Source organism: Neodothiora populina (assembly GCF_041146345.1).
Source record: "Neodothiora populina strain CPC 39397 chromosome Unknown canker_contig_12, whole genome shotgun sequence".
NCBI lineage: Eukaryota > Fungi > Ascomycota > Dothideomycetes > Dothideales > Dothioraceae > Neodothiora > Neodothiora populina.
Window position 1 is genome coordinate 1,341,027 of NW_027191404.1, and position 25,702 is coordinate 1,366,728.

General features: G+C 52.9%; 10 protein-coding genes across 12 annotated transcripts; 5 read left to right on the forward strand and 5 right to left on the reverse strand.

Annotated features, from left to right (window-relative positions):
- Positions 1-256: 256 nt before the first annotated feature.
- On the reverse strand, positions 257-1,750 carry AAFC00_001143 (uncharacterized protein; the record flags this gene model as incomplete). Its single annotated transcript, XM_069340297.1, has 2 exons — positions 257-607; positions 668-1,750. The coding sequence occupies 2 exons, from the start codon at positions 1,748-1,750 to the stop codon at positions 257-259; spliced, it is 1,434 nt and encodes a 477-aa protein (XP_069203766.1).
- Positions 1,751-2,101: 351 nt separating this feature from the next.
- Positions 2,102-4,600, forward strand: AAFC00_001144 (uncharacterized protein; the record flags this gene model as incomplete). The annotated part of the gene is made up of 1 exon (XM_069340298.1): positions 2,102-4,600. One exon carries the CDS (start codon positions 2,102-2,104, stop codon positions 4,598-4,600), a length of 2,499 nt encoding a protein of 832 aa, XP_069203767.1.
- Positions 4,601-6,960: 2,360 nt separating this feature from the next.
- Positions 6,961-7,551, forward strand: AAFC00_001145 (uncharacterized protein; the record flags this gene model as incomplete). Of its 2 annotated transcripts, none has more annotated exons than XM_069340301.1 (4): positions 6,961-6,971; positions 7,062-7,116; positions 7,258-7,340; positions 7,467-7,551. In XM_069340301.1, 4 exons carry the CDS (start codon positions 6,961-6,963, stop codon positions 7,549-7,551), a joined length of 234 nt encoding a protein of 77 aa, XP_069203769.1. The 2 variants fall into 2 exon arrangements, with proteins under 2 accessions (XP_069203769.1, XP_069203768.1); XM_069347896.1 differs by having other exon boundaries at positions 7,273-7,340.
- Positions 7,552-8,392: 841 nt separating this feature from the next.
- AAFC00_001146 (uncharacterized protein) lies at positions 8,393-9,355 on the reverse strand (the record flags this gene model as incomplete). Its single annotated transcript, XM_069340302.1, has 1 exon — positions 8,393-9,355. One exon carries the CDS (start codon positions 9,353-9,355, stop codon positions 8,393-8,395), a length of 963 nt encoding a protein of 320 aa, XP_069203770.1.
- A 659-nt stretch (positions 9,356-10,014) lies between these two features.
- On the forward strand, positions 10,015-11,079 carry AAFC00_001147 (uncharacterized protein; the record flags this gene model as incomplete). The annotated part of the gene is made up of 2 exons (XM_069340303.1): positions 10,015-10,051; positions 10,106-11,079. The coding sequence occupies 2 exons, from the start codon at positions 10,015-10,017 to the stop codon at positions 11,077-11,079; spliced, it is 1,011 nt and encodes a 336-aa protein (XP_069203771.1).
- A 96-nt stretch (positions 11,080-11,175) lies between these two features.
- On the reverse strand, positions 11,176-11,623 carry AAFC00_001148 (uncharacterized protein; the record flags this gene model as incomplete). The annotated part of the gene is made up of 3 exons (XM_069340304.1): positions 11,176-11,265; positions 11,322-11,408; positions 11,462-11,623. The coding sequence occupies 3 exons, from the start codon at positions 11,621-11,623 to the stop codon at positions 11,176-11,178; spliced, it is 339 nt and encodes a 112-aa protein (XP_069203772.1).
- Positions 11,624-11,915: 292 nt separating this feature from the next.
- Positions 11,916-15,093, forward strand: AAFC00_001149 (uncharacterized protein; the record flags this gene model as incomplete). The annotated part of the gene is made up of 2 exons (XM_069340305.1): positions 11,916-14,438; positions 14,497-15,093. The coding sequence occupies 2 exons, from the start codon at positions 11,916-11,918 to the stop codon at positions 15,091-15,093; spliced, it is 3,120 nt and encodes a 1,039-aa protein (XP_069203773.1).
- A 903-nt stretch (positions 15,094-15,996) lies between these two features.
- AAFC00_001150 (uncharacterized protein) lies at positions 15,997-17,565 on the reverse strand (the record flags this gene model as incomplete). Its single annotated transcript, XM_069340306.1, has 3 exons — positions 15,997-16,911; positions 16,971-17,408; positions 17,479-17,565. 3 exons carry the CDS (start codon positions 17,563-17,565, stop codon positions 15,997-15,999), a joined length of 1,440 nt encoding a protein of 479 aa, XP_069203774.1.
- Positions 17,566-18,086: 521 nt separating this feature from the next.
- On the forward strand, positions 18,087-21,629 carry AAFC00_001151 (uncharacterized protein; the record flags this gene model as incomplete). 2 transcript variants are annotated; one of them, XM_069347897.1, is made up of 2 exons in its annotated part: positions 18,087-21,030; positions 21,064-21,629. In XM_069347897.1, the coding sequence occupies 2 exons, from the start codon at positions 18,087-18,089 to the stop codon at positions 21,627-21,629; spliced, it is 3,510 nt and encodes a 1,169-aa protein (XP_069203776.1). The 2 variants fall into 2 exon arrangements, with proteins under 2 accessions (XP_069203776.1, XP_069203775.1); XM_069340307.1 differs by having other exon boundaries at positions 18,087-21,629.
- A 2,660-nt stretch (positions 21,630-24,289) lies between these two features.
- On the reverse strand, positions 24,290-25,702 carry AAFC00_001152 (uncharacterized protein; the record flags this gene model as incomplete). Its single annotated transcript, XM_069340308.1, has 2 exons — positions 24,290-25,196; positions 25,266-25,702. The coding sequence occupies 2 exons, from the start codon at positions 25,700-25,702 to the stop codon at positions 24,290-24,292; spliced, it is 1,344 nt and encodes a 447-aa protein (XP_069203777.1).

A 25,702-nucleotide genomic window follows, 5' to 3' on the forward strand; every position in this document is an offset into this window, starting at 1 on the left:
ATTTGGAGGGATTCTCATAGAATTCCTTCGGAATACCGATTACATAATCTGTAGGAAACGATGCGCTTAGTAGGCTCCCATACGATATACAAGGTACTGTTCTGTGCTTTCATTCTATGAACCACACATCTTTCCACCATCCACTCTGCTTCGGTTTCCGAGAATCGGCTTGTGATGCCTGTGATACACTAACGAAAGGATATAATTATGGCTTGAAGGAGATATAAGTGGTGAACTATGAAAGGACCAGATGACCTCAAGCATCGGCGAACTTGACTCTCTTGCCTTCTTTGCCGCTTGCCTCCTCCTCTGCTTCTCCTTCTGTGGGCGCTTTTCGCTTACCCCCGTTTGCCTCTACGTCTGTCGTTAGCGCCGCACTTCCATCCTCTTGCTTGATCGCCGAAGGCTCCGGTTGCCTCTTCTTCTTGTGCTTGATCAGTCCTGTCAGGTCGTTGGCGGACTTCGTGGCTTCTTCGATCTTGGCCTTTTGCGCTGCTGCAGATTCGCCGAGTATGGAACCCAGGATGCCCCCTAGTGGGTTTGAGGCGTCGGTGGAGTCTTCTGCGGGGGCGCCCATTGCAACGGCTGGGTTGCGTAGGTCGATGAGCTAGAAAGGAAAGGTTAGTCCAAGGTATATTGCGAGAAAAAGAGAAAAGGGCCCACATACTCGTTGTTCCATATCGCCAACCATCTCCGTCACGTCCGAGATGCTCCTTTCTTTGTCCTTCTTCTGGTCTGCAGCGAGTGAAGGCAGTGATTGCTTTTCTTTTTCGATACGCAACTTGCAACTCTCGATGGCGGATTCCATGTGTTTGGCTGCTTCTGCTCGCATTTCCTCGTCGACTTGAGAAGTGGCATTCGCTGCGGCGGCGTTGGCTGCCTCGCCCTCTGATTGGGTTTGTGTGACTGATGCGAATTCCAAGGCGAGGGAGAGCTTGTAGTGGGCTTCTGCCACCAGACTGCTTTCTAGTGGGAACAGTCTGAGCTTCAGATCCAGACTTGCTTTCTCGTCAGCCACTGCGTCAGAGAACCGCTCGTTTTCAAGAGAAATCTCGGCTTGTAGGTCGTGTGTATCGGCCAGGCGTTCCATTATCTGGCGACCTTCGGGAGTCTCTTCTGGTGGTATCTCCTTGGCTTTCCCCTTTCCTTTTCCGTCGGTCTGCTCGGAAGTGGACAGAGACTCGAGTCTCCTTGTCAATAGCACACGAGCTACGTCGAGGATCTCGTAGGCGATCGCGAAGTCGTCTTCGTCCTCTGCACCTTCTTCAGCTTCGCCAGCATCTTCGTCGTCGTCGTCGTCGTCGTCGTCGCTGTCCGTCCAGTTCTCATCGCCGGTGATCTGGAAGAAAGGCTTGTCTGCCTCAGCAGCCGAAGCGTCCTCTTCTTTTGGTTCAGCAGCCGGTGCAGCAGCTTCTGTATCGCTCTGTTTCGTCTTGCGCTTCTTCTTGGCAGGTTCTTGTTCGCCTCCTGCTACTTTGCCACCCAACACATCACTCTTGCTGACAGCGACGTGGTACAGACACCGGCCGTAGGCGTAGAGGAGAGCAGCGTTGGAGGGGTTCATCTCGCCGTTCAGTTCTGCTTGGATCTCGGTGGCTTCTGAGTAGAGCTCAGCTGCGGCCGAGTAGTTCTTCAGTGAATATTCTCGGGTCGCTGAGTCTCTGAGCTTGGTGAGTTGAGCTTGAGTGGCTGAGGGCGCGGCGGCTTCTGCAGCCTCTGCAGGGGCAGGAGCTGTTATGGGGTCTGCCATGACTGTGTGTATAGCGCAGAAGTTGAGAAGTTATCGTGCGCCCACCAAAGATGACCTATTTTGGTTTCTTTGCTCGGAATGCGTTTGCTCGGAATGCGTTTGCTCGGAATGCGACACGGCGATGTATGCGGTGATGAGAAACAAACAAAAAAGCGAGCGAATGCTGAGTGAATCGCAAAGTGACGCGATGCGTGGCTGCCAAGACCACTCAAGGCGCGTTCTGATCGCGTCACCCCCACGACTTGATCGGGAAAGTACGCGTCTCCACCAAAATTCCACTTTACCACCGTAGATTGGGGGAAAACAACACCCTTCCTCGCTCTGCTGTAACACAACACATCGTAGTCAACCATGGCTGCTGCATTTCGACGGCAAGAGAGCAATGCCATTCCCTCTTCGAGTCCGGCTTTCGGCACCCCGGTTCATCCCATCAGACCACGAGATCAACGACCGCCGATTCCTCCTCCCGTCTTCAAACCCGCTGTCTCGACCATCCTCCCAATCCTACTGCCTCCGCCGTCGTTGCGACCACTGGCCTTCCGCACGTTCACGAAAAAGCACAACCTCACCCTGAGCTCACCGGCGTTGCAGTCTCTGGCGACGTTCGTCGGGCGCCATTGTGGATCGGGATGGCGAGAAGAAGGCACGGCCGAAAAGGTTCTCGATGAGGTGGCCAAGACGTGGAAGAGAAGCGGCGGTGCATTGATTGTGGAAGACGGGCCATTGATGAGAAACATCCTCAAAACACTGGAAGGATGCATGAGTGGCGGCAAGATGGTGCCACAGAAGGCTTCTGCGGGCACACCACTGAGTCGACAGAGCAGCTTCGCTTTCGGGGCAGGAGACAGTCAGGAGTCCGGAGACGGCGCGATAAGACCGACTCTGGATCACCAGAGCAGCAGTTTTGGTCTCTCTGGCTTGCAAGTGGAAGAAACAGACGAGGAAGAACTCGAGACACAGGATCCTCGCTCGTGGCTCAAGGTTGTCTCTGCATTCGAGCAGCCACGATTGTACTACGACACTCAGAAGAGACAGTTCGAGACGATCGCAGCCAAACCCTCCTTGTTGCCTCCGCCGTCACATAAAACACTTGTCTTCCGTGACCGCTACAACATCGTCTATCAACGCCTCATGCGATCCGAGGCATTCCAACAACCCTCGGTCAATATCCTTTCGAGACGCTCGCTTGGTCGAGCAGACAGCACCTCACTCCAACAGTACTACAAAATCACGCCCATTGCCAATCTACTGGGTCGGAATGGTTCCTCTCATGTCTTGCTGGGTATGTTAGTCGTCACCCCTACTGGAACACTAGCATTAAACGATCTGACCGGAGGCATCACCCTGGATCTTCAACACGCAAAGCCTATGCGCGGCGAAGACAGCGCTTGGTTTTGTCCCGGTATGGTCATTCTCATCGAGGGCGTCTACGAGGAAGAATATGGTGGAGCTGGTTCGTCGGGACTGGGTCAGACGAGCGGCGTGGGAGGCACAATTGGTGGCAAGTTTATTGGGTTCATGATCTCAGGACCCCCATCGGAACGAAGGTACCAAAGCCTAGGCATCGCCGAAGTCAAAAACGAAGACCTGACCATGGGAGGAGGATTCGGCTGGACCGATTTTCTTGGTCTGGGGAGTGAGAAGGCGTTGGGAAGCAAGATGAGACGACTCGAACAACGCTTACTCGCGCCCACCGAGTCTACGACAATTACTCGCAATCTGGCGGAGCGAAAGAAGGCGGTCATCATGAGTGAAGTGAATCTAGACGACCCATCCGCCCTCGAGGCCCTGCGTTCAATCTTGAAACTTTACTCTGCACCATCCGAAGCCGACCAGATCCCTGTCTCGTTCATCGTCATTGGCAACTTTGTCTCCCATCCCGTCATGGCAGGAGGCGGTAGCGGAGGAAGCATAGACTACAAAGAATACTTCAACGATCTTGCCGCTGTCCTCATCGACTTCCCTGCCTTACTAAGAAACTCGACCTGGGTATTCGTGCCTGGCGACAACGACCCCTGGCCCTCTGCATTTTCTGCAGGAGCAAGCACGCCCATCCCAAGAGGCGAAGTCCCGTCATTATTCACAACAAGAGTCAAGCGCGCCTTCGCCGCCGCCAAAGCCGAGGTCGGAGTCCGAGACAGAAGCAGCGGCAGCGTCGACGGCGAAGTCATCTGGACATCCAACCCAGCACGAGTGACATTATTCGGCTCCGCCCACGAGATCGTGGTGTTCCGAGACGACATCTCGGGCCGAATGAAGCGAAGCGCCATCACCTACGGACAGGCCAACCGGAACCCAGACGATGACGACGACGACGACGACGACGACGACGACGACAATGCCAACCCAGACTCGGACCCAGCAGACGCCGAAGCAATGGCACTCGCGGAATCCGGCGCCGTGAACGACCAAGCCATAGAGCAGGAAATGGCCAACGAGATGGACCTCGACACAGACGATAGCAACAAACAAATGCCTCCACCTCCGGCAGTGCCTCGCCAACAGCAAGCCAACAAAGACTCGAGCCCCGAGGAACCCTCGGCATCAACAACAGCCTTCGCGCGCAAACTCGTCCTTTCCCTCCTGCCTCAGTCTCACCTGTCTCCTTTTCCCTTGTCTGTCCGTCCCGTATCATGGGACTACGCCACCTCGCCGTTGTCCCTCTACCCCCTGCCTCACACGCTGGTGTTAGCAGACGCCGAGGCACCTGCATTCGCGGTTACGTTCGAAGGGTGCCATGTGCTTAATCCCGGGCGGCTAGTGAGGGAAGAGGGTAAGAGGCGGAAGGTCGGGTGGGTGGAATATGATTGTTGGGCCAAGAGGGGTGTGGTTCGGGGGTTATGGTTTTGAGACAAGACTTGGACTGTGATGGACGACTCGGATTTTTGCATAGATAGGACAAAGCAACGGGTCGGTGGATGGGTCGTCATGTAGTCAGGTCACGAACTTTATTGGGATATGGTACCCGTTTTTTCCGGTCCTTCTGCTTTTCTTACTGCCGCTGTCTCTCTTCTTCGTTCGGCCACGAAACGCATCATGATACAGGACACTGACGCCGTTAAACCCCTTTATTTCGATCTTCTGGATCAGACCATGTCGAACCTCCTCCTTCACGTACACTCTGAAGCTAAGCGACCCGTGCCATGTCGTCCAACCCCATTCCGTCCAGGCTATCGCTGAAGATCCAAGGAGATACTTCCCCCGTCGACACTGTACGTGTTCGATCAAGACTCGGATGGGCCTCTGCTGTTGCTAATAAGGAACAGAGCCGACTTGACGAGTGCAGCTATTCATGAACATGGGACAACCCCCTCTCACTTTTCATCAAGAAAGGTTCTTCGTGGATATTCCATCGGCATGGCATGGGCGCCGAAGGTCCAACTGCTCGACCACTGTAGACACTTCCTTTCTCTACATGATGTGAAGCTCTACCAGGGGTACCACTATACTGATTCCGGTGAACAGGATTGAGAGCAGACCGCTTTGCCAACCGAGCATTGAAAGCTGTCAGGAGTCTGATCTGGACAGTGGTCAGGAATTAAATCGATATGCCGGTGGCGGGCTCAAACGTCTATAAGATGGCGGCGGCGGACGAGGAGGAGGAGGAGGAGGAGGAGAACCAGAAATATCCGGCACAGACGTCTCTGCATCATAAGGCGGAGGAGGATTCGACGGCGTAGTCTCCGCCGGCAGACTCCCATACGAAGGCGGTGACTGTGCCATGGAATCAATTCCCGATCCTCCACGCGGCGCAGATGTCATGTGTGACTCCGCGTTCACGCCCGCGTTGTTCGTCGGGTCGTGCAGCCAGATATACACAGTCGTGTACCACGACCTCGAAGTCTGCTGCGGCGCGCCGGACCTGGATCTGGAGTGCTGCTGTCTGTAGTGGTCGTGGATCACACCGTATCCATAAGGGATATGTCGAGATATCGATGAAGGATACTGATGATGTCCCACGCCTGGCCGTTGTCTTCTTTGATCTCGAGATGCTGCTGGGAAGTAGCGCGTGGAGATCTCGGTGAGAGAGCCGGTGGAATGGCGACTTCCGAAATACGGAAATGCGTCCTCGCGCGCCCACTCACGGTTTCTCCTCTCGTCGTATCGACGACCGTGATGTGTGCGCAGTAATGGCTCGTGGTCACTTCGCCAACTGTGCCGATGGGGGTGGTAGTTGCGTACCACTATGGATTTGAGGAAGCATAGGACGTGTAGCAGGACACAGATGACAAGAGCTGAGGCTAGTATGATGATGGACCACCATAGCAGAATAAGTAAGATGTGCCAGATCGAGGCGAAGAGACCAAGGAACCATAGACCGACGCTCTCGAATGCACCGATGACTACTAAGAAGCCCCCGACTATATGGCTCCATACTTGGTTCAGGAAAATAGCAATGTCATGTGGAATATGTATAACGCCAGCGGAAACGTCCACGATGACTTTCCAAGCATGGCGCAACGCAGCGACAATATCCTGAGCCAGGTCCTGAACATCCATCGTGGAGCAGGGACGAACGAAAAGTATGAAAGGCAGAGTGGTATTGAGTCGATGAACTTACATGTTTATATGGTGAGTGTATCTACGGAAGGAAAGATATGAGGCTGTGTGGGTTACTGGTGTCAGGCAGTGTGTATGTCAGACAGCTTCGCGATTGGATGGTGTGATTATCGTACACGCGCCCGAACGAGACAAGGCGGCGAGCAGGAAACAACCAACAGGCGGGTGCCTCACTCATGCATGCATGCCTGATGCATGTTGTCCGGGATCAGGAAGTATGCCAACCACGATTAGATACTGGCCCCTACTGAAAGCCATGCTGGCCTAGGTCACTGATGTGACGAGAAAGAAAAACGTCACCCTGTCGGTGGGGTGATATGGTGAGATGTCCGGTCTATACAGGAGGCATGCCTCAGGCTAGTAAACTAGAGCTGGTTGCAAGGCGGTGAACGTAATAGGAAATGGGAGATAAGCTCTTGGCTGTACGAAGGCAGATGGGCGGCAGCACTCTTTCGCCCCACCAAACACCGTCATCGCGGGAGAGGCATCCATTCCTGAACCCCCGATTGCTGTATAGCAAGCAATACCCTACCTTAGCCTTAGCCACCAACGTTTGGCAGCACAGAAAGTTGCTACAGTGTATAGCATATCTACTTCGCCATCCCGCATAGCTTGAAAACACTCAGTCTATACACAACTACAACGCCAATATGCAGATCAAGTGAGCAACAGAGATGCACCCCCTACATGTCCCCCTCTCACACACACACACACAACCACAAGCAACAGCGATACTGACATGCTCCTCCAGAGTCCGCACTCTCACCGGCAAAGAGATCGAGCTCGACATCGAGCCAGACTACAAGGTTCGTTTTCGCCCGCCAACCACAGCATGACATGCACGACCGAAGATATATCTCAGCAAGCCCACGCATGACTACTGGTCTTCTCTCTGCTCGATCTACACTCAGATATACAAGTGGGCCATAATCTAAAACACAGAACAGGTCTCTCGCATAAAGGAGCGCGTGGAAGAGAAAGAGGGCATCCCACCCGTCCAACAGCGTCTGATCTTCGGTGGAAAGCAAATGTACGTCTCTTGTATTGCCTCTGGCCCGCCTCTTCTCTTCCCCTGCTTTGCTTGTGGAAGGGAGGACGAGAGTCAAGATCTGGCTGGTTTAAAAGAAAGAACAGATAGCTAATCCTTTGGTCATAGGAATGACGACAAGACGGCAGCAGAATACAACCTCGAGGGCGGAGCGACTCTGCATTTGGTGCTTGCGCTGCGCGGTGGGCGATGAAGACAAGGAACCCAACTTCGTACCGTGGATATGACATGACCGGAAGATCTCAAAGGCGAAGAATGTGCATCCTTGCGGTAGAGATTGCGCGATGCATGCCTGGACATGTCTTTGGAGTGGCTTTTCGCTCCATTCACAGACACTTGTCTAACATGTGAGGGCAAGGCTACAGTAGTTGCGTGAGCTGGCTTGTCTAGATCAGGTCATGAGACATGGGCCGCTGCGTGTTCGCTACGAGAGCAGAAAGCGTGCGGACGTAGACGTGTACTTATCTGAAGATGCATGCATGGGACAAAAGGCGTTCATGGTTGGTAATATCTGCAACTCCTGTCGCGCTGTCTACCTACGGTTGTGGGCTTGAGCCTCTATCTCGAAATTACGTTACGAGATAATTGGCTGAGAAGAGTAATACATCTTCAGCAAGTAGATTGCATATTGTTTTTGAGAGTGTGAAGTAATTGACGAGTTTGAGATTCAACGAGGTATAAGGTTGCGTCTCTATGATCTACCCTGACCCCTCCATGTGCCCAGACCGCCGGGCTTTCCCATGTATCTCCCCAAGCCCCATGCTCTGTTCGGGGCTGTTCCTGCTGTCGCTGATGCTGGCAAGGTTCTGATTCGTGATTCGTTATGTGGTGATATCCCCTACAACATCCATTCTGCAGATTGTTGCTGTATGGATTGACTGGTGACATTTGACTCAGGCCAGCCTCATCCGACGTGATCCTGGTCTTTGGGTTTTGCAGTATTAGATGGTGAAATGCCTATTGAACCATATGCCTCGTCATGTTTCGACGAGGATGGTAGTTTGGTCTTGGACATGGTGATCCTGAAATGCGCCTCAAACCTTGCGCTTCTTGGCAGGAAGGAAAGGATCGTAGGCCGGTCTCTTCCTCGGCATCCTCGAAGCTGACTGACTCGGCAGACTTGAGCTTGGATGACTTGCCGGTCTCGCGGGTGGAGAAGCCGACTTACGCGCCACCGTGGTGCTGGGCCTGGAACTTGATGAGGCAGTCAGAGCTCGTAGCCGTTTCTCTTTTGCTTCTTGCTCCTTGATGGTAGCCATGTTTATAGCCCTCTCGCTGGCGGACCGAGTGTTGGTTCTCGGGGCGAAGACCGTGGGACGAGGGGCTGTTTGTGTTGGGACTGGTGGTTGTTGGATTTTTGGCTGGTTACGGTTGTATTGGCTGACCATAGACCGAGGAGCCTGCTGGACGACACCGCGTCTCTGCTGGAGTTCGTGGGAGGCAATACTCAGAGCAGCGTTGCGCCCTTGTTGTCTGGTAGCGGTCTGACTCTTGAGAATCTTGAGCTGATCCGCGGCCGTTCGAGCATTCCTCAGAGCCTGTGTACCAGAGGGAGCATCACGCGGGGCTCCACCCCACACATTCTTCTTGCCTTGGGGAATGACAGAGTGGATGATATTGACCGCGTTCTTGGCTTTCTCGCTCTTCTTTCCACTCAAGGCCGCCTTGAGCTGTTCCTCTGCGGCGTCCTGCTGTCTCTGGTCTGCTCTCTTCAGTTTGCGGTACACCTTACCCCAGTCTGCGGGATTAGCGGGGGCGTTGGCCTGCATCTTCCTGTCTCCATCTGGTATATCCCGTTTGATGAAAGTCCGCCATATCTCGCCGGAATCTTCTGCGATGTGTGGAGATGCTTCTTCGATCTCAGCAAGTTGGCCAGGATTGGTGATTTTGCGGAGCATTGGTCGGACGAGGCGATATGGCAACTCGCCGACATCCCTGATGTCAATGGCGTCCCGGATCGCTGCGCGCTGGCACATCTCGATGAGAGAGGGTACCATCTTTGGTATGGTGGAAAAGGGGTTGAGTATTTGAGACTTTGATGAAAGCGGTATTACTACGCCTGTACAGAGCTGGAAATTCTGAAAAGCAGGACAAAGACTCTGGTAAAGTAGTATACTCGATCACTGTAAAGTAACAAAGGAGAGATGTGGTGACGGAGAGCGACGACGACTTTATAGACTCCAGACAGAAAAGCGAATTGCACGAATACTCGACAGCCGGATCATGACAAAAAGGGTGGCATAATTGGTCAGGATCAACAGAAGTTACAATATGTCCAGATCATATGGTCCAGGATCAAGTGCATCTGGCTACAATAGAATACAATAGATGCCTCACAAAGGCTAAGGTACCAATACACAGGTGCTCAGCGGACTAGCTTGAGGTGCTCAGCGGACCTGCAACTGCCAAAATTGGCATCACATGCGGTCTGGACTGGGGAAAGCGTGACGGAATCACGCATTAGTGTGCATCGGAGCGGAGTCAGACAGAGTCCTTTTGGGAGCTGCTCATGACTCACGACACATATGTCTGAGCTCAAGTCTCAATGCGCGACAGTCGAGGTAATCACAATAGTAGAGTAGGTGCAACACATTACACAACTCACAATCTCTGTGCTGTCTCTACGATCAACTCGGCTATACGCGACACTATCGTCATGTCCGGCTTTCCTCTTCTCGAGCAGGCCTCGGAAGGCAAGTGCGCCACATCGCAACAACCACAATTGCCCACCACTGACTTTTTCCCAGATTCACTTCACCTAACACGTCTTCTCAATGTCGAAGAGAGACCTTTCGCCAGGGTCTCGAAGCGCTTACTCAGTCGCGATGCTTTACTACGTTCCTTTCCCGCGCAGCTGCCGACTCCGCCACCCGACGAGGCTTCGGTGGACGAGGCCGCCGCCGCAGTCGAAGCCGAGCGCCAGAAACAAGAGCAGGAGCGACGTCAATGGCGCGACGATGTCATGCTGGATTTCGCCAACCTCGAAAGCACATTCATCCGCGTAGAGCTGCTCAAGAAGAGCAACGAGAAGGAGCGCGAGCGCTATGCGGCAGAGAAGATCAACATCCTCGAGACTGCCGATGCTGTTCGCAAAAACACCGCCGATCTGCGCATACAGCTGTCAGATGCGCAAAGGACGCTGGCCTTGCGCAAAGAGTACGATGCGCTCGCGAACAAAATCACGAGCAATCGTATGCTCAAGCCGAGAGAGGAGCAGCACGCAAACCTGGAGAAGCTCAACGCCGAAATTGCCGATTTGGAACAGGAGGGACACGACTATGCGCAGACGTGGGCGGAGCGGAAAGAACAGTTTGACAAGATCATGTCGGAAGGCAGACAGATGCTCAGGATCATCAGAGGAGAGAAAGACGAGTCGGAGAAGGAGGAAGGCATGGAGGATGCGGATGAGGCGGAGGGCAATACCGACAAAGACACCCCGAGACCCGACATGGGCGGTGCTACACCTTTGCCACAAGACGGAGAGACATCTAGTGCCTCGACTCACGCCCAGCGCCTGAACAAGGAGCTGGGATTGTCAGCTACCAGTGGCGCACCCTCGGTCGAGGTCAGTGCCGCTCCAACACCCGCAAGAGACTCGGACATGGTGGAAGCAGAAGCAGAAGCAGAATCAACGCCTCAGCCAGGCCCTGCTTCGGATGTCGAGGAAGGTGAGGCCGCCGAGGATTCACTTGAAGATGGCGAGCACATGGATACGACATGAGATACCCACAGCATTGAAATGAGAAGAATCTACGTTCGGAGGACTAGCCTTGGTATCATGAAATCACACAGAATCCTAGCAGACACTCGAGAAAAGTTATGAAGTCTCCTTGAGGGCCTGCAGAGCGGCCGCCACTGCCTCCTTCGCCTTGGCAATGTCCTCGGACGAAGAGTGTTCCTCTTGCTCCTGCTGCTTCTTAGTCACTGTGGACGAGCGTTGTCACGTACAGGAAAATGACTTACCAGTTGCTGCTGGAGTTTGGCGAGAGAGTCCTTGATACGCTGCTGCAGTTGCGGGAAGACGGCTTTAGTCTCCTCGATAGCTCTTTGCTGTGGAATGTTAGAGACCCAGACTGGAATATTTGGCACTGGCTTTACTCTACCTCTTGCTTCAATTTGTACTCGGCATTCTCATCGTCTTTGTCATGTCCGATGTTGGCAATTCTTGCCTGCTGTTGCTCGAGCTCTTTGTAATAGCTTGCCTCTTCCTTGACCAGACGGTTGACCGCACCGGTGGCGATAGCTAACTGAGAAGGTGGTGCCATATCGATTACTTGTTGTGTTGTGATTTTGAATGAGTGCGACAAGAAAGATGCAGTAATGAATATTACAGTACAAACGTACGGCGTGATGCAACAATTTGGAGGGGTTTCGAATGCGGGTCAGGGTGGAAGTTGACGCTAATGCAACCACTTCCGCTACGCGCCACAGTCGCGCCTCTACGTGTGATTGACGCGAACGAACCCCTTTCCGCTTCTCAAGTGTTTACAGCGACAAAGCGGACATTTTGCCCACGGTGATGTTCTTTTCTATACTACACACTCTCACTACCCAAACATGTCTTCGCCGCCGCAGAATCGCTACCAGCGCTCTTCACCGCCGGGCTCGCCCAATCGGGCTCGACAGAACACAGACGGGCTCCCGAGCAGTCCAATGCAGGCAGATTCTGGCCCAGACGAACAATTACAGGCTGAAGCATCGCAAGAATCGCAGAACTCGCTGCAAGTGCCTGGCGCAGAGACCCCGCGCGCGCATGCCAATGGCACTTCCCAAGACACTTCACAGATCCCTCCCACGTCATCGCCGCTGTTCTTCCGCTCGTCGTCGGCAGCGCCTGCAGGTGTGAACATCAGCTCTCCTCTGCGAGAACAGTCGATAGCTCCCAGTGATGATGGTGCTACTCCTCGTGCCTCTGGCCAGACTATCGGAGATTCTTCTCCAATCAGATACGCATCGAGTTCGAGCGCAGCACCTACTCCTCGCACCGGTGGTAACAGGACAGACCAGATCAGAAGTGAAAGCAGTGGTCTTTTTGTTCGTTCGCCTCTCAATGTACCCTCTGCAGCCATCAACAGGCGGCACGACATCGACTCAGACATCCTCTCGAGCAACGGTCGACGGAGGAGACTCTTTGTTGATGAGAGCGGTAGACCTGTGCGAGAGGACCACTCCGATGCTGCTACCTTTTCGAATCTCAACCCCAACACCTCAGAAGCGAATGCGCTGGGTGGGAACTCTACCAAGATCGTCTGGGGTACGAACATCAGTGTTTCCGACGCTACGTCAAAAGCTGCAGACTTTTATCGCAACTTCCAACGAAAGTACCGTATGCTGCTGGATGAAGAAATCGAGTCGACTCGCAATCTGCCTGCCGACCATGTAGGTAATGAGAGACCATACGCCGAGGTCATGAGTGCGATGCTCGACTTTGGCACTGTGAACCTCAATCTCGACATGCAGGACGTCAAGTCATACCCGCCCACGCAGAAGCTCTGGTACCAGGTTCAGAATTTCCCCGCCGAACTCATGTCTGTATTTGACCAGGCATTGAAGGACGTCATGTATGAGATCGCGGAGAAGCGCATGGCTGATATGCGCGCTCAACAACAATCCACCGCCGGCGCGACCGATACCAGAATGAGAGACAACAGTTCCGTGCCACCTGTGCCGAGTTCAGACATCGATGCAACCCCGAGACGCCAGCCCGATGCAGTCGACATTCCAGATCTTCTCAGTGAGGTGGAATCAAGGAGCTACAAGATCAGGCCCTTTGGCCTAGACAAGACTATCAACTTGAGAGACCTCAACCCCGGTGACATGGACAAGATGGTCAGTGTCAAGGGTCTCGTCATTAGAACAACGCCCATCATTCCCGACATGAAATCTGCCTTCTTCAGATGCTCCGTCTGTCATCACACTGTGCAGGTCGACATTGACAGAGGCAAGATCGCCGAGCCTACCATCTGCCCTCGCCAAGTGTGCGCTTCTCCCAACTCCATGCAGATTGTACACAACCGTTGCAGCTTTGCAAACAAGCAGGTCATCAAGCTTCAAGAAACCCCAGACAACGTTCCGGATGGACAAACACCGCATTCCGTGTCACTCTGCGCCTATGATGATCTTGTCGACGTGTGCAAGGCCGGTGACCGTGTGGAAATCACCGGTATCTTCAAGTGTAACCAAGTCCGCATCAACCCCCGCCAAAGGTCAGTCAAGAACATCTTCAAGACATACGTGGACTGCGTGTTTATCCGCAAAACCGATAAGCGACGCATGGGTATCGACGTCTCCACGCTCGACGAGCAGCTCTCGGAACAAGCCACCGGAGGCAGGGAAGAGGTTCGCAAAATCAGCGAAGAGGACGAAGCCAAGATCAAGGAGGTCGCCGCTCGACCGGACGTGTATGACCTCCTCTCCAGATCTCTAGCTCCGAGTATCTGGGAGATGGACGACGTCAAGAAGGGCATCTTGCTTCAACTTTTCGGAGGCACTAACAAGTCATTCGAGAAGGGTGGTAGCCCCAAGTATCGTGGTGACATCAATGTCCTGTTGTGTGGTGATCCCTCCACCTCCAAATCGCAACTGCTCTCGTATGTACATAGGATTGCACCACGCGGAATCTACACCAGTGGCAAGGGATCCTCGGCTGTTGGTTTGACAGCATACATCTCTCGGGACCCTGAGACTCGGCAACTCGTTCTCGAATCTGGAGCCTTGGTCCTGTCTGACGGCGGTGTTTGTTGCATCGACGAGTTCGATAAGATGTCTGACTCGACTCGCTCGGTATTGCACGAAGTCATGGAGCAGCAGACGGTATCTATTGCCAAAGCCGGCATCATCACAACACTGAATGCAAGAACGAGCATCCTTGCTTCAGCCAATCCCATTGGCAGCAAGTATAATCCTAACCTACCTGTACCGGCAAATATCGATCTACCGCCAACCTTGCTCTCACGTTTCGATCTTGTCTACCTCGTCCTTGATCGAATTGACGAGACGACTGATCGTAGATTGGCGAGACATTTGGTGGGCATGTACCTTGAAGACACCCCCGAGAACGCCAGCGCCAGTGAAATATTGGTAGGTAGCAACAGGCTTGTAATTCTGATAAGACCAAACTAACAAATTGTCTCAACAGCCAATCGAGTTCCTGACAGCCTACATCTCCTACGCCCGCAGCAACTGTCACCCCAAGATCAGCGAGGAAGCAAGCGAAGCTCTCGTGTCGTCGTATGTCGCCATGCGCGCCCTAGGAGCGGACATCCGCGCCGCAGATCGTCGTATCACCGCCACGACGCGTCAACTAGAGTCCATGATCCGACTCGCCGAAGCCCACGCAAAGATGCGTCTCAGCGAGATCGTGACAGCAGACGACGTGCACGAAGCCGTGCGACTGATCCAGAGTGCGCTCAAGCAAGCAGCCACGGACGCGCGCACCGGCCTACTCGACATGGGTCTCCTGACAGAAGGCACGAGCGCCAGCGAACGCAGACGCAAGTCTGACCTCAAAGACGCCGTTCTGTCTTCTCTAGACGACATCTTGAGACACGGCGGCGGCGCAGGATCGAGCGTCCGGATCTCGGATCTTGTCAAGACCGTCGGCGAGGGCGCCAGTGTTAATGTCGAGACGGCAGAGGTCAACGAGGCCTTGCACGCGTTGGAGGCGGAGGGTAAGGTTCTGCTCTCTGGCGAGGGCCTCAGGAGGAGCGTCAGGAGGGTTACTGGTATTGCTTGATTTGACATGATGTGGTCCTGGTCATGGGGTATCTAATAAATGAGGAGGGAGTTTGGGCTTGCGAGCTCCGGCGTCTGGGTGACTTATCATAGTGGTGTTGTTCATTGAATTTCATGTATCGAACGCTCAGGATCAAACGAAGGAAGGAAAACGAACGACCTGCACGTCACGCTTATGGAGACGGGGAAATTAGAACATAGCAGATGAACGGGATCCCCCTTTGCTTTCTTGCTGATTTGTCTTCTATACTTGTATGCATCGCCCTCGTCCACATATGCCACGTAGGAAACGTACACGGAATGAACGCAACCAGATAATCTGCCAGCAGTAGGTAAGGAAAGAGTGAGAGCGAGAGTAGTGTTTTGCTCCGTTTTTCTTTTGTCATAAGACTCCTTCCCGGACCTTCAGTAAACTCGTGATCACAGGCTGGAAGCAATAGTGAAGATTGAAACCATGGTCCACATTCGCGAGGTAGTCCTCTTTTTTTTTTAAGGAGTAGATTTAGAATTGCTAACGAGGAAGAAAAAGAAAGGGGATGTTTACAATTTCGAATCTCCATTTTTTGTCTTTTGTTGGAACTCTCGATTTTTGTTTCCGTGCCTTCCAATACTCAATTGGAAATAGGGGGGGGGGGGGTAAAAAGTGAAGAACATCACGAGGTGTTTCTTTCGTTTCTTTTGATGTGTATATGTCAAATGCTAATGATAACGAAGAGAAGAAAAGAAATGTTGCAATTTTTGGAACTCCATTCGTCTTATTCCGAACTCTTCATTGGAGATGAGGGTTAAAGTAAATACATTGCGAGTTGGAAAGGCCATCTCTTTTTTATGTCACATATCTCCTCGCTCTTCCTTCCTTCGATCTTCATTTTTGCTGGGAGATACACAGGGGGAAAAAAAACGTCTACTTGATCTCGAGGCACTTGACGTCAAAGACAAGAGTAGAATTGGACGGGATGCCGGGCAGAGACTTGCCTCCGTAGGCAAGGTGGGCAGGCACAGTGATTCTGCGCTCACCACCGACGCTCATGCCGGCGATTCCAATGTCCCAACCCTTGATGACCTCTCCGGTGCCGAGCTTGAAGCTGAAAGGCTTGCCCTTCTTGTTGCTGTCGAAGACCTTGCCGTCCTTTTGGAGCTTGCCGATGTAGCGCATGCCGACGCGGTCACCACGCTTGGCGGCGGGGCCGGATCCTAGCTTCTTGTCGTCGATGGTCACGCCCTGGACCGTCTTGGGGCCGAGGGTGGCGCCGTTCTTGGGCTTCTCTGCGGCCTTCTTCGCTGCAGGGGTGGCGGCGGGAGAGCCAGTGGGTCCTTGCTCGAGGTTCTTTGCGAATTGCACCTTCTTCTTGTCTGAGGAAGGAGCATCGTCCTTGGTCTCTGCGGCGACGGGCTTGCCCTCGTTGTTCTTGAGCTTCTTGGCTTGCTTCTTGCTGAGCTTGTCGTCACCGTTGGTCTGGGCCTTCGAGATGAGGTCGTCGAGGCTGGTCTCGGTCTCCTCTGCTGCGCGCTTGTTCTTTCCCTTCTTGCTGTCGGCGGCCTTGATCAATTTCGGGGCCTCCTCCTCGGACTCGTCCTCGACCTCGGTGATGCGGGGGTCCTCCAAGTCGTCAAGATCATCCTCGGAGAAATCCTCGTCGAGCTCATCCTCATCGGGGGAAAGGTCGTACTCGTCCTCATCCTCGTCGTCTGAGTCCTCGTCGTGAGTGTGATCGGGCTCGACGTAGTTGCCGGTAAGGAAGATGGAGTGGGTTCCGTTCACGACGAACCAGACCTGCTCGTCCTCGCCGACGGTGATGTCGAGAGGCTGTTGGTAGTGCTGCGCGGAAAGAAGGTCAATTCATGATCTTTTAGTACAGGAACGGTCGCAATGCATACCTTGCTGGGGTCGAGTGTGCAGAGAACAAACTCCTCAGGCTCAAAATCCTCCTCGTCACTGTCCTCCTCGCTGTCCTCGTCGTCGTCCTCAAAGTCCTCCTTGATGTCGAGGACCTTGCCCTTGCCTTTCTTGGGAGCATCGTCAACCTCCATCTCTTCGGCGAGCTCTTTCTTCAGTTGCTTGACAGCGGCGGCCTTGCGGGCCTTCTTGCTCTTGGCGGGGTCGCTGGGACCACCGTTGGCCTCCTCGTCGGAAGACTCCTCTCCATCCTCGTCCGAAGCAAGCATGGCGTCCATCTCGTCAACGTCAAAGTCAGAGTCTTCGTCGTCGTCCATGTCGATGAGGGGAGCGCGAATGATTTTGAGAGTTGCGCGAGGGTGCTTGCTGTCGCCCTCGGGCTCGGCGCTCGGGTCGATGGCGGCCATGGTGAGACGGAACTGATGGCGCACGTTAGTTTTCGATGTTCAGTCGGCTTCTTCCTTCTCTTCTATCTCCAGCAAGACTTACAGCAGCGGGAATGTCGCTCTTCGCCGGGATTGGCACACCACCGGGGGGGACCTCGAGTCCGAAAACAGCCATAGGAAGAACACCCATTTTGAAGATGAAACTGATTGAAATGGGGAAGAAAATTGGATGGAGACAAAAAGATTTGGGAGGGAGAGAAGAGAGAATAACTTCTTCTTGCCTGGCAACCAAAAGATTTATCTTTCTTTCATGTAGCAATGCACGGCCCTGATCTTTTGCTGATTATCTCTGAACAATCTACAGTATCTCTTGGCGCTGACGTTTGGCTGTAAAACACCCTTTCTCGCCTTTATCCACGGAATTAAGAGACGCCGCCTCCGCGTTCGACACGCGCGTGTGTGGCTAAATTGAATCCAGGTTGGTTGCACGTCTTGTGGCGTCATTCCAGGCTAGTGCCTTCCTTACCTTCCATACCTTCCATTGTTAGCCTACCTACCTACCTAGGTTCGACATCAATGATATGCATATCGACTAACTCGCTATGGACATTGCGCCCGCCCTAATGTCATCAACCATCCCAGCGTGGAAGCGATCAAAAGAGGCATGTTGAACGCGCTCGCATATCACTTCCACATACATGTACCGTAGCCATGGGGTCGCGCCTGGAGAACAAATCGGCGCAGGTCCGAAAACGTATCGAAAATCATACTTTCGACAACGAAGAGGGAGAGGAATACGAGGCATCCAAGTTCGGTGGCTTCAATGACTACTTTCGCCGTAAAAAGATCAAACTACAGAATCTCGATGTCGACTTACGCGCAAAGTCCGCCGACAAACCACAAATCTTTCGTGGAGTCGTTGCTCACGTTAATGGATATACTCAGCCGTCACTCAATGATTTACATGCTATGCTTGTCAGCCATGGCGCTGGTTTCGTTCAGTACCTCGACGGCAAAACCATGGTGACCCACATCATCGCTAGTAGTCTCACCCCTAAAAAGGCTGTTGAATTCAAGAGATATCGCATGGTGAAGCCGGCCTGGGTAGTTGACAGTGTTCAAGCGGGTCGATTGCTACCTTGGGACAGCTATCGCGTTGTGGATGAGGGGGTTGGCCAAAAGGTGCTGGCTTTCGATAATGGTCAGATCACAAGCCAGGTCAATAAACAGGTCAAGGGCTACAGAGAGCAGAGCGATGCTAGCTGGTACACCTCGCAATTGCAACCTTTCCTCCCAACTGCTGGCCAAGGCTCTCCACTTTTGTCACCAGATCTTGCTCCCACCCCGGAAGTAGAAGACACGCGCGCCTCAGGAGCAGATGATCCGAGTGCATCTTCAGGCCTGCAAGTTTCTGATCTAAGTGATTTATTGCCTTCCGTTGGGAGTGACATTGGTCCGGCCGCTGCAGATCAACAGACGGCAGCGTCACCGAACACAATACCTCTGGAGTCTGAACTTGATGGAGTCACCCTTGCGCTGGACACGGCAGTAGAGAAGGACGACCAAACTACGGCCAACGAGTCAACGTATGCTGAGCAACAACTCCGCGGCACCAAGCGCTCACTCGAGGATGCTCCAGTGTCCCCAAGGAAAGCTACAAAGCTTACTGCCGAAGAACACAATGCGATCCTACTTGCCGATCCTCGCTTACGCATGTCAACTGTCGTCAATCCCGATTTTCTTGAACAATACTACCGTGAATCTCGCTTACATCACCTCTCTACCTGGAAAGCCGATCTCAAGGCCCAGCTCCAATCCATCGCTGCCGAAAAGTCTTCCTCGCAGAAAGCGCTGAGCAAGAGAAGGCCTGGCTCTCGCCGCTATATCATGCATGTCGACTTTGACAGTTTCTTTGCCGCTGTCTCGCTCAAGAAGAACCCAGAGTACAAGGACGTACCGGCCGTTGTTGCTCATGGTCCAGGATCCGGCTCAGAAATTGCGAGCTGCAACTATCCCGCAAGGAAGTTCGGCATCAGCAACGGCATGTGGATGAAGAAAGCACTAGAGTTGTACCCGGAGCTCAAGGTTCTCCCGTACGACTTTCCAGCTTATGAAGAAGCCAGTCGCAAATTCTACGATGTCATCTTAGCCACTGGTGGCATTGTGCAGAGCGTGAGCATCGACGAAGCTCTGGTGGACATCAGCGATAAGTGCATCTCTGCCAGTGGATCCGACGGCGTCCACAGGAGTGAGGGTAGTAATTGGCGTGAGCAGTCCAGAGCAGATAAAATCGCAAAGGACCTCAGGGACAGAGTGTTTGAGCTCACTGAATGCCATGTCTCGGTCGGTATTGGAGGCAACATCTTGCAGGCTAAGCTTGCGCTTCGAAAGGCCAAGCCAGCTGGTCAACATCAAGTGAAGCCTGAAGAGGTCCTTGACTTTATCGCGGGACTCGAGGTGCAAAGCTTGCCAGGAGTTGCTTTCAGTATAGCTGGAAAGCTCGAAGAAATCGGTATCAAGCTTGTCAAAGATATACGCGAAACCTCAAAAGAGCGACTTATCCGCACGTTGGGCCCTAAGACGGGCGAAAAAATTTATGAATATGCCAGGGGCATTGACAGAACAGAAGTCGGCGACCAGATAATGCGTAAATCTGTTTCCGCAGAGGTCAATTGGGGTGTCCGGTTCGAGAACCAAGAACAGGTTGATGAATTCATCCAGAGCCTTTGCGGCGAGCTTCAGCGAAGGCTACTGAAAGAAGGTGTCAAGGGACGACAGCTCACCATGAAAGTCATGCGTCGTTCGCCTGACGCTCCACTTGATCCTCCCAAGCATCTGGGCCATGGAAAGTGTGACACATACAACAAAAGCCTTCAGCTTGGAGTCGCTACAAATGACGTTGATACCATTGCGAAAGAGGCATTGGCGACTATGCGTGGTTTTGGCTTTACGCCGGGCGAGCTGCGCGGTCTGGGCGTGCAGATGACCAAGCTGGAGCCGATCAAAACCGGTCCAGATGGTCGAGCGGATAGCAGTCAGCAAAGACTGCTGTTCAAAAGACCCGAAGCGCCCATAGCCAAGCAAGCTGTCGTCGGAGATCCGATCACAGATGACATCGAAACGCCCAAGAAAAACCGTGTCCGTGACGTCTACCAGCCTGCGATTCCATTTAGTCTTTCAACCAATAAGAGTCCTAGTCGTCGTCCGATGAATATGTTAGGAACCCAGTTCATTGTACCTACACAGATCGACCCCAAAGTCCTTGCAGAACTGCCTGCGGAGCTCCGAGTAAAGCTAATGCAGCAAATGGGTTCCAAGAACGTGGTTGCGCGCGAGGACGATCAAGATACAAGTCGTGCTACTCAAACGGTCTCTCGTGCGCACTCTCCGACGCCAGGCAAACTGGACGAAGACTTTCTAGATTCTCTCCCAGAGGATATTCGTGCAGAAGTCCGCGCTATGTACCGTACTTCTCCCCGCAAAGCAGGAGCGCAGTCGCTCCTTCCCCAATCCCCTCGAAAGAATCGAGCGCTACCTCCTCCACCGAGGAAACCGCTGACGAAAAAGCGTGGTGGAGGTCTATTTGGTCGTAAAAGTGTCTTCGGTAAAAGTAGCTCGTCTACACTCACTCAGGCCAATTTCGTCGCGCGCGCTAGTATGCCAACTCCGGAAGCATTTGAGGGCACAGGTACAGATACGGATGGTGAATCGACGATACCCGGCATTGATGAAGCATTCCTCCAGGATCTGCCCGAGGCTCTGCGAGAGGAGGTACTAGAGCAACATCGAGCGGCTCAGCTTCGCCGTGCCGGAGGCATTGAAGTATCGGTGCAAGCTCGAAACCGTCTGAAACAGAGACAGAAGGCACAGCAACAACCGGATAATAGCATCGAAGCCTACTTCTTACCGCCCCCACGAAAACCAAAGCCGCAATTCATGAAGAAATACTCGAGCATCGAGGAATTACGTCAAGTCCTTCAGGCATGGGTTCGGGGATTCAACGACGAGAGCCCCTACGATGAGGACGTCGATGCTCTACAGGCATATCTGCATGACGTAGTTGTGGATGAACGTGATGTTGACAAGGCGGTCAAGGCTGCGAAATGGCTATCGTGGGTGGTAGGCGAGGAAGTGGAATCGCGTCCGCCGGATACTCAATGTGCTGAAGCATGGTCTGAAGCACTCCTCAGAGTGCAGAATGGAATACAGCAGGCGATGACACAACGCGGACTGAACGAAGTGGATTTTGGCTAAGCTCACCTCCAACCACCACGCTATTCGTCTGCTAGTGAGGGATATTTGTTGCAGACGAGTGCGTCATGACTTTTCGTCAATGAAATGAAAAAGTTGCCCAGATGTGGACTAGGAGCGTATCCTATTCTCTAGCAAACTCTCGCTCCACCTGAAAACTCAGGCAAATACAGGTACAATAATATACCCTAATATAATGGATATACGAAGGCATGGTTATGATTTCCATTTTGTTGAGAAAATGTAGCGCGATGACAGTACCGCTGTCCTCAAAACTTGCGACTGCTCGTGACTTGCGGTGCCATTCTACCTGTGGGTACCATTCCCGCCAATAATGTGACCGAATCGTGAAACAGACGATCCAGAGAAGTCACTGCGAAAGACGCCGATAGTCTGCAACCTTTCTATCTTGACATCACCAAAGTACTCATTGCCAACATTAACGTTCGCTCTCCCCCCGACTTTGTTATTGTCAAAGACCAAGCCTCTTTGCTCAGCGACGACATCGGCAGCATGCTGCAACTCGATATCGTCACCGACGAAGCCAGGGTCACGCACGACTTCCAATTGCTTCTGGTCTAGAGCAGAGATGTCAGCTTGCAGAAGTTCCCGCTGATACGTTTGGTGAAGTGGGAAGCTCTCGACGAACTCATTCGTCGCCGTGCAGATATTGTCGAGGAGGTTGTCGAAATACGCTTTCCTGTAAATGACCCAGCGGGCCTTCGCCACCAACCCCGTGCTGGGGACGACGTCGACGTCGACGTTCACTGCTCGACGACGACGGCCGAGTCTAGTCCGGATAGCGAGACCCAGGCCCAAGTCATCAGCGCTGGCACCACCCTCGCCTTTCTGCAGCGCTTCTTCATCCTGTATACCGCGTTGTCTCGCGTACTTCTTCGACTTGGCCTCGGCCCTCTCAAACGCCTGATGGATATCATCGAATATCTCCTTTGCCTTGAGCGTGTCCAGTTCACCGAAAGACCGAGCCTCTGTACTCATCGAGCCACCGTCTCCAACGACCGACTCGAGTGCTTCCTCCCATTGCTTCAGCCGCAGCCCGGCCATGGCCAGTCGGGCTTTGGACAGCGCAAAGTCCCCCTCGTAGTTGCGCGCGAACTGGATCGTCTGGCAGAGCTGGATACACGCGTTGATGGTACCCGGGACCCCGAGGACCGCTGAGGCCGTTCCGCTCCCTGACATGGTCTTTTATTGTAGGCTCGGGGGGATTTGAACGATCAGGTGGGATGTGAAAGACGAAATCTGACCGCGACCCCCCATGGCACATGCATATATCTACTTATAAGCGCCCGTGGCGTCCAATGGGGTCACCTTACCACTGATCTGCGTTGTCCCTGCTGCTGCTCCTTTCGTTTGCCTCGTGCAGATAATTAATGCTTATCTAAGTGGAGGGGGCGAAGTCTTACTCGTTCGAGGCGTATCTTCAATACAGCCCAATTAGACGGCCTTGAGGAATGAAGCGTGTTTCGTACCGAGTCTTGGGGCCTGGTGGTGACCGGTCTTGGGTGCCGCAGGATGACAATGGCGCATGTTCTCTTCGAAACGCACTCTTTCGCCTCCGCTTGATCGTTTCCACTTAAGCAATCCATGCACAGCCTGGCAAGATGATCTAGGTCTGGTGACCGCATGAAATTAGCATTATGATTCTGCACCTCCCTGGACCTCAACGAAGCAGCACCGCGGGCAGCCTTTTTCAGCATAAGACACAAGATGCACATTCCACCGTACACAGGTCCTGGCTGGATGCAGAGTGCGAAGTCACAGGCGCGTAGTGATAGACAAATATGTAACAATTGTGTGACATTATGCATTATTAGATAATAGGCAAGAGCGCTACGGACCTCCAAGTTCTCGGAAGGCGGCCAAAGAGGGAATCGAATGCTCTCTTGACACGTATGGGACTCAAGCCTCCCAGGTTCCCCTATCCCATTTGTTGCGCGGAAGAGAAGAAAACGGCTAGACCAAGTGCAAGTCACTTCGGATCATGATCTTCCGCCCTCTCAACCGGTGTGCACTGAAGGAAAGGAAGATGCCAATAACAATCGATGGAAGGCAGTGGTCGTGGCATTATATACAATTATCTCCGCAGCGAAACAGAATATATGGTTTCTCTTGTGCGCTTCAATAGAAGAATTTAATTATGTTATGGTTTTTGTCCAGAAACGTGATTGTTAATATATCGGAAGCGACAGTCGGAGATTATAATTCCTGACATTTGGATTCCGAGGGTTGCCATACAGGAAAGATGTGCGGACTATCCGAAGATGGATTAGATCAAGGGCTGTTTCAATAGCTGCTGTCTGGAGGTTTCCATTGCGATGGGGTGGCCGATAAGGTGAAATGGCCAGTTTCAGCAAGAATACATCCGAAGAGGTTGGAATTGAAATGGCCACGTCGCGCCAGCCAAGGTAATACAGGATGCCACAATCGCGGCACAAGCCCTAGAACGTGCCATGGACGATGCGGAAATATAACGCCGGGCTATGCTATACGTGAAGATTCGTGAAGAAGAGCCGTGAAAAAAGCGTTCCGCCCATCATGAGATCCAGAAATAGGTCGTGGGCTGGCTAAAAGCGACAAAGAAAAGAATACGCAAAAGAACAGCAAAGATCGGGGGCATGCGGAATTGGTCACATCCCGATCGCTCAAGATTTTTGGTATTCGTTATCAGACGCCGAGGCCAATGTCTCGCCCTCCCACGTGTCCTCGGTAGGGCTTCTCATGCCCACTGACGGGCTGCGGCTGGATGAAGCGACTGAAGAAGATGAGCCAATGGTCCACTCGTCGCTATCCATGTTCATGGGACGGAAATCGTCATCCAGATCGGTCAGGCCATAAGCATAGCCTTCCTTGGCCTCTCCAATCTCAACATAATCGTAATCCCAGCGGAACATTTTTCCAGGTTGGACTCTTGGTAGGAATTTGCCCTTGGCAATGAAATAAGACATGGCAGCAAGCAAACTACCGCCGACGAGATCGACGGCGTAGTGGTGAGAGAGATACATGGTCGCCCACCAGAGCCAAAGGGTGTACACGACGAATAATGGGCGAAGTTTGGGGAAAGTGAGACTCATGAACAGCGCCTCAATGGTAGCAGAACCCGAATGCAGCGATGGGAAAGCACCGAAAACCATGGGCGAGGCTGTGAAGGACGAGGTGTACAGATCGATACCAAAGAGCTTGTCGATAGCGGCGAGACCAGCAGGAGAGCCCGACATGGAGTAGTTTGCCGGAGCCAAGCCATACTTGTTCTCATACCAAGGTGGAGCGCAAGGAAACAGAAGCTGGATCACAACACCGATCATGTTCATGTACCCAAAAGCTCTTGCAAATACAGGCGTGGTTCCGGGAGGTCCGAAGAGGAACAATATTCCGGACACGACAGCCGGGGCTCCAAAGTGGGTAATGCCATACGGCAACCATGCCAAGACGTCAAGGGCCACTGCCTTGTGTGCGGACAGGATGTTGCTCAAGTTGGCACCGTACATGATATTTTCGAGAGTCGGTAGCACTCGAACCCAGATTGGAGGTCTGTACTCGCCAGAGATAAATCTGTCGCATACACGGTTAGCTAACGAATGCTCACGTAAGAATCGGAAGGCGCGGGGAGCGTCGACTTACCCGCAGGAGTAGAACAAGATGAGCCATGCTGCGATAGGGAGGAACGGCAAAAAGAATTGCCGAGTGATAGGCAGGAGCAGAGATATCATCAAGAGTGTGGCGACCAAAGTCTTGATCAAAGCACCAGGGAACTGGATCACACTGAGAGCAAAGATGCCGATGACAGCCAATAAAATGTATTGAGCATCATAAGCCGACCATTGGTGCATGCGAAGGGCCTTTAGGGTGTCTGCAGGATTCCAGGAAGTCTGTAGAGAAGTGATAGACGATGTGGGTGTCTGTCTGCTTCGGATTTTTGACCGAGTCGACCTGAACTTTCGCCTTATGCGATGCGGCACGAATGCAGGCATTGACGGCCATGACACTGGAAATTTTGCTTTGGTGAAGAATCGTTGCGTTCCATCATCGTCGCGTAGGAAGGAGTAGTTGCCACTCAT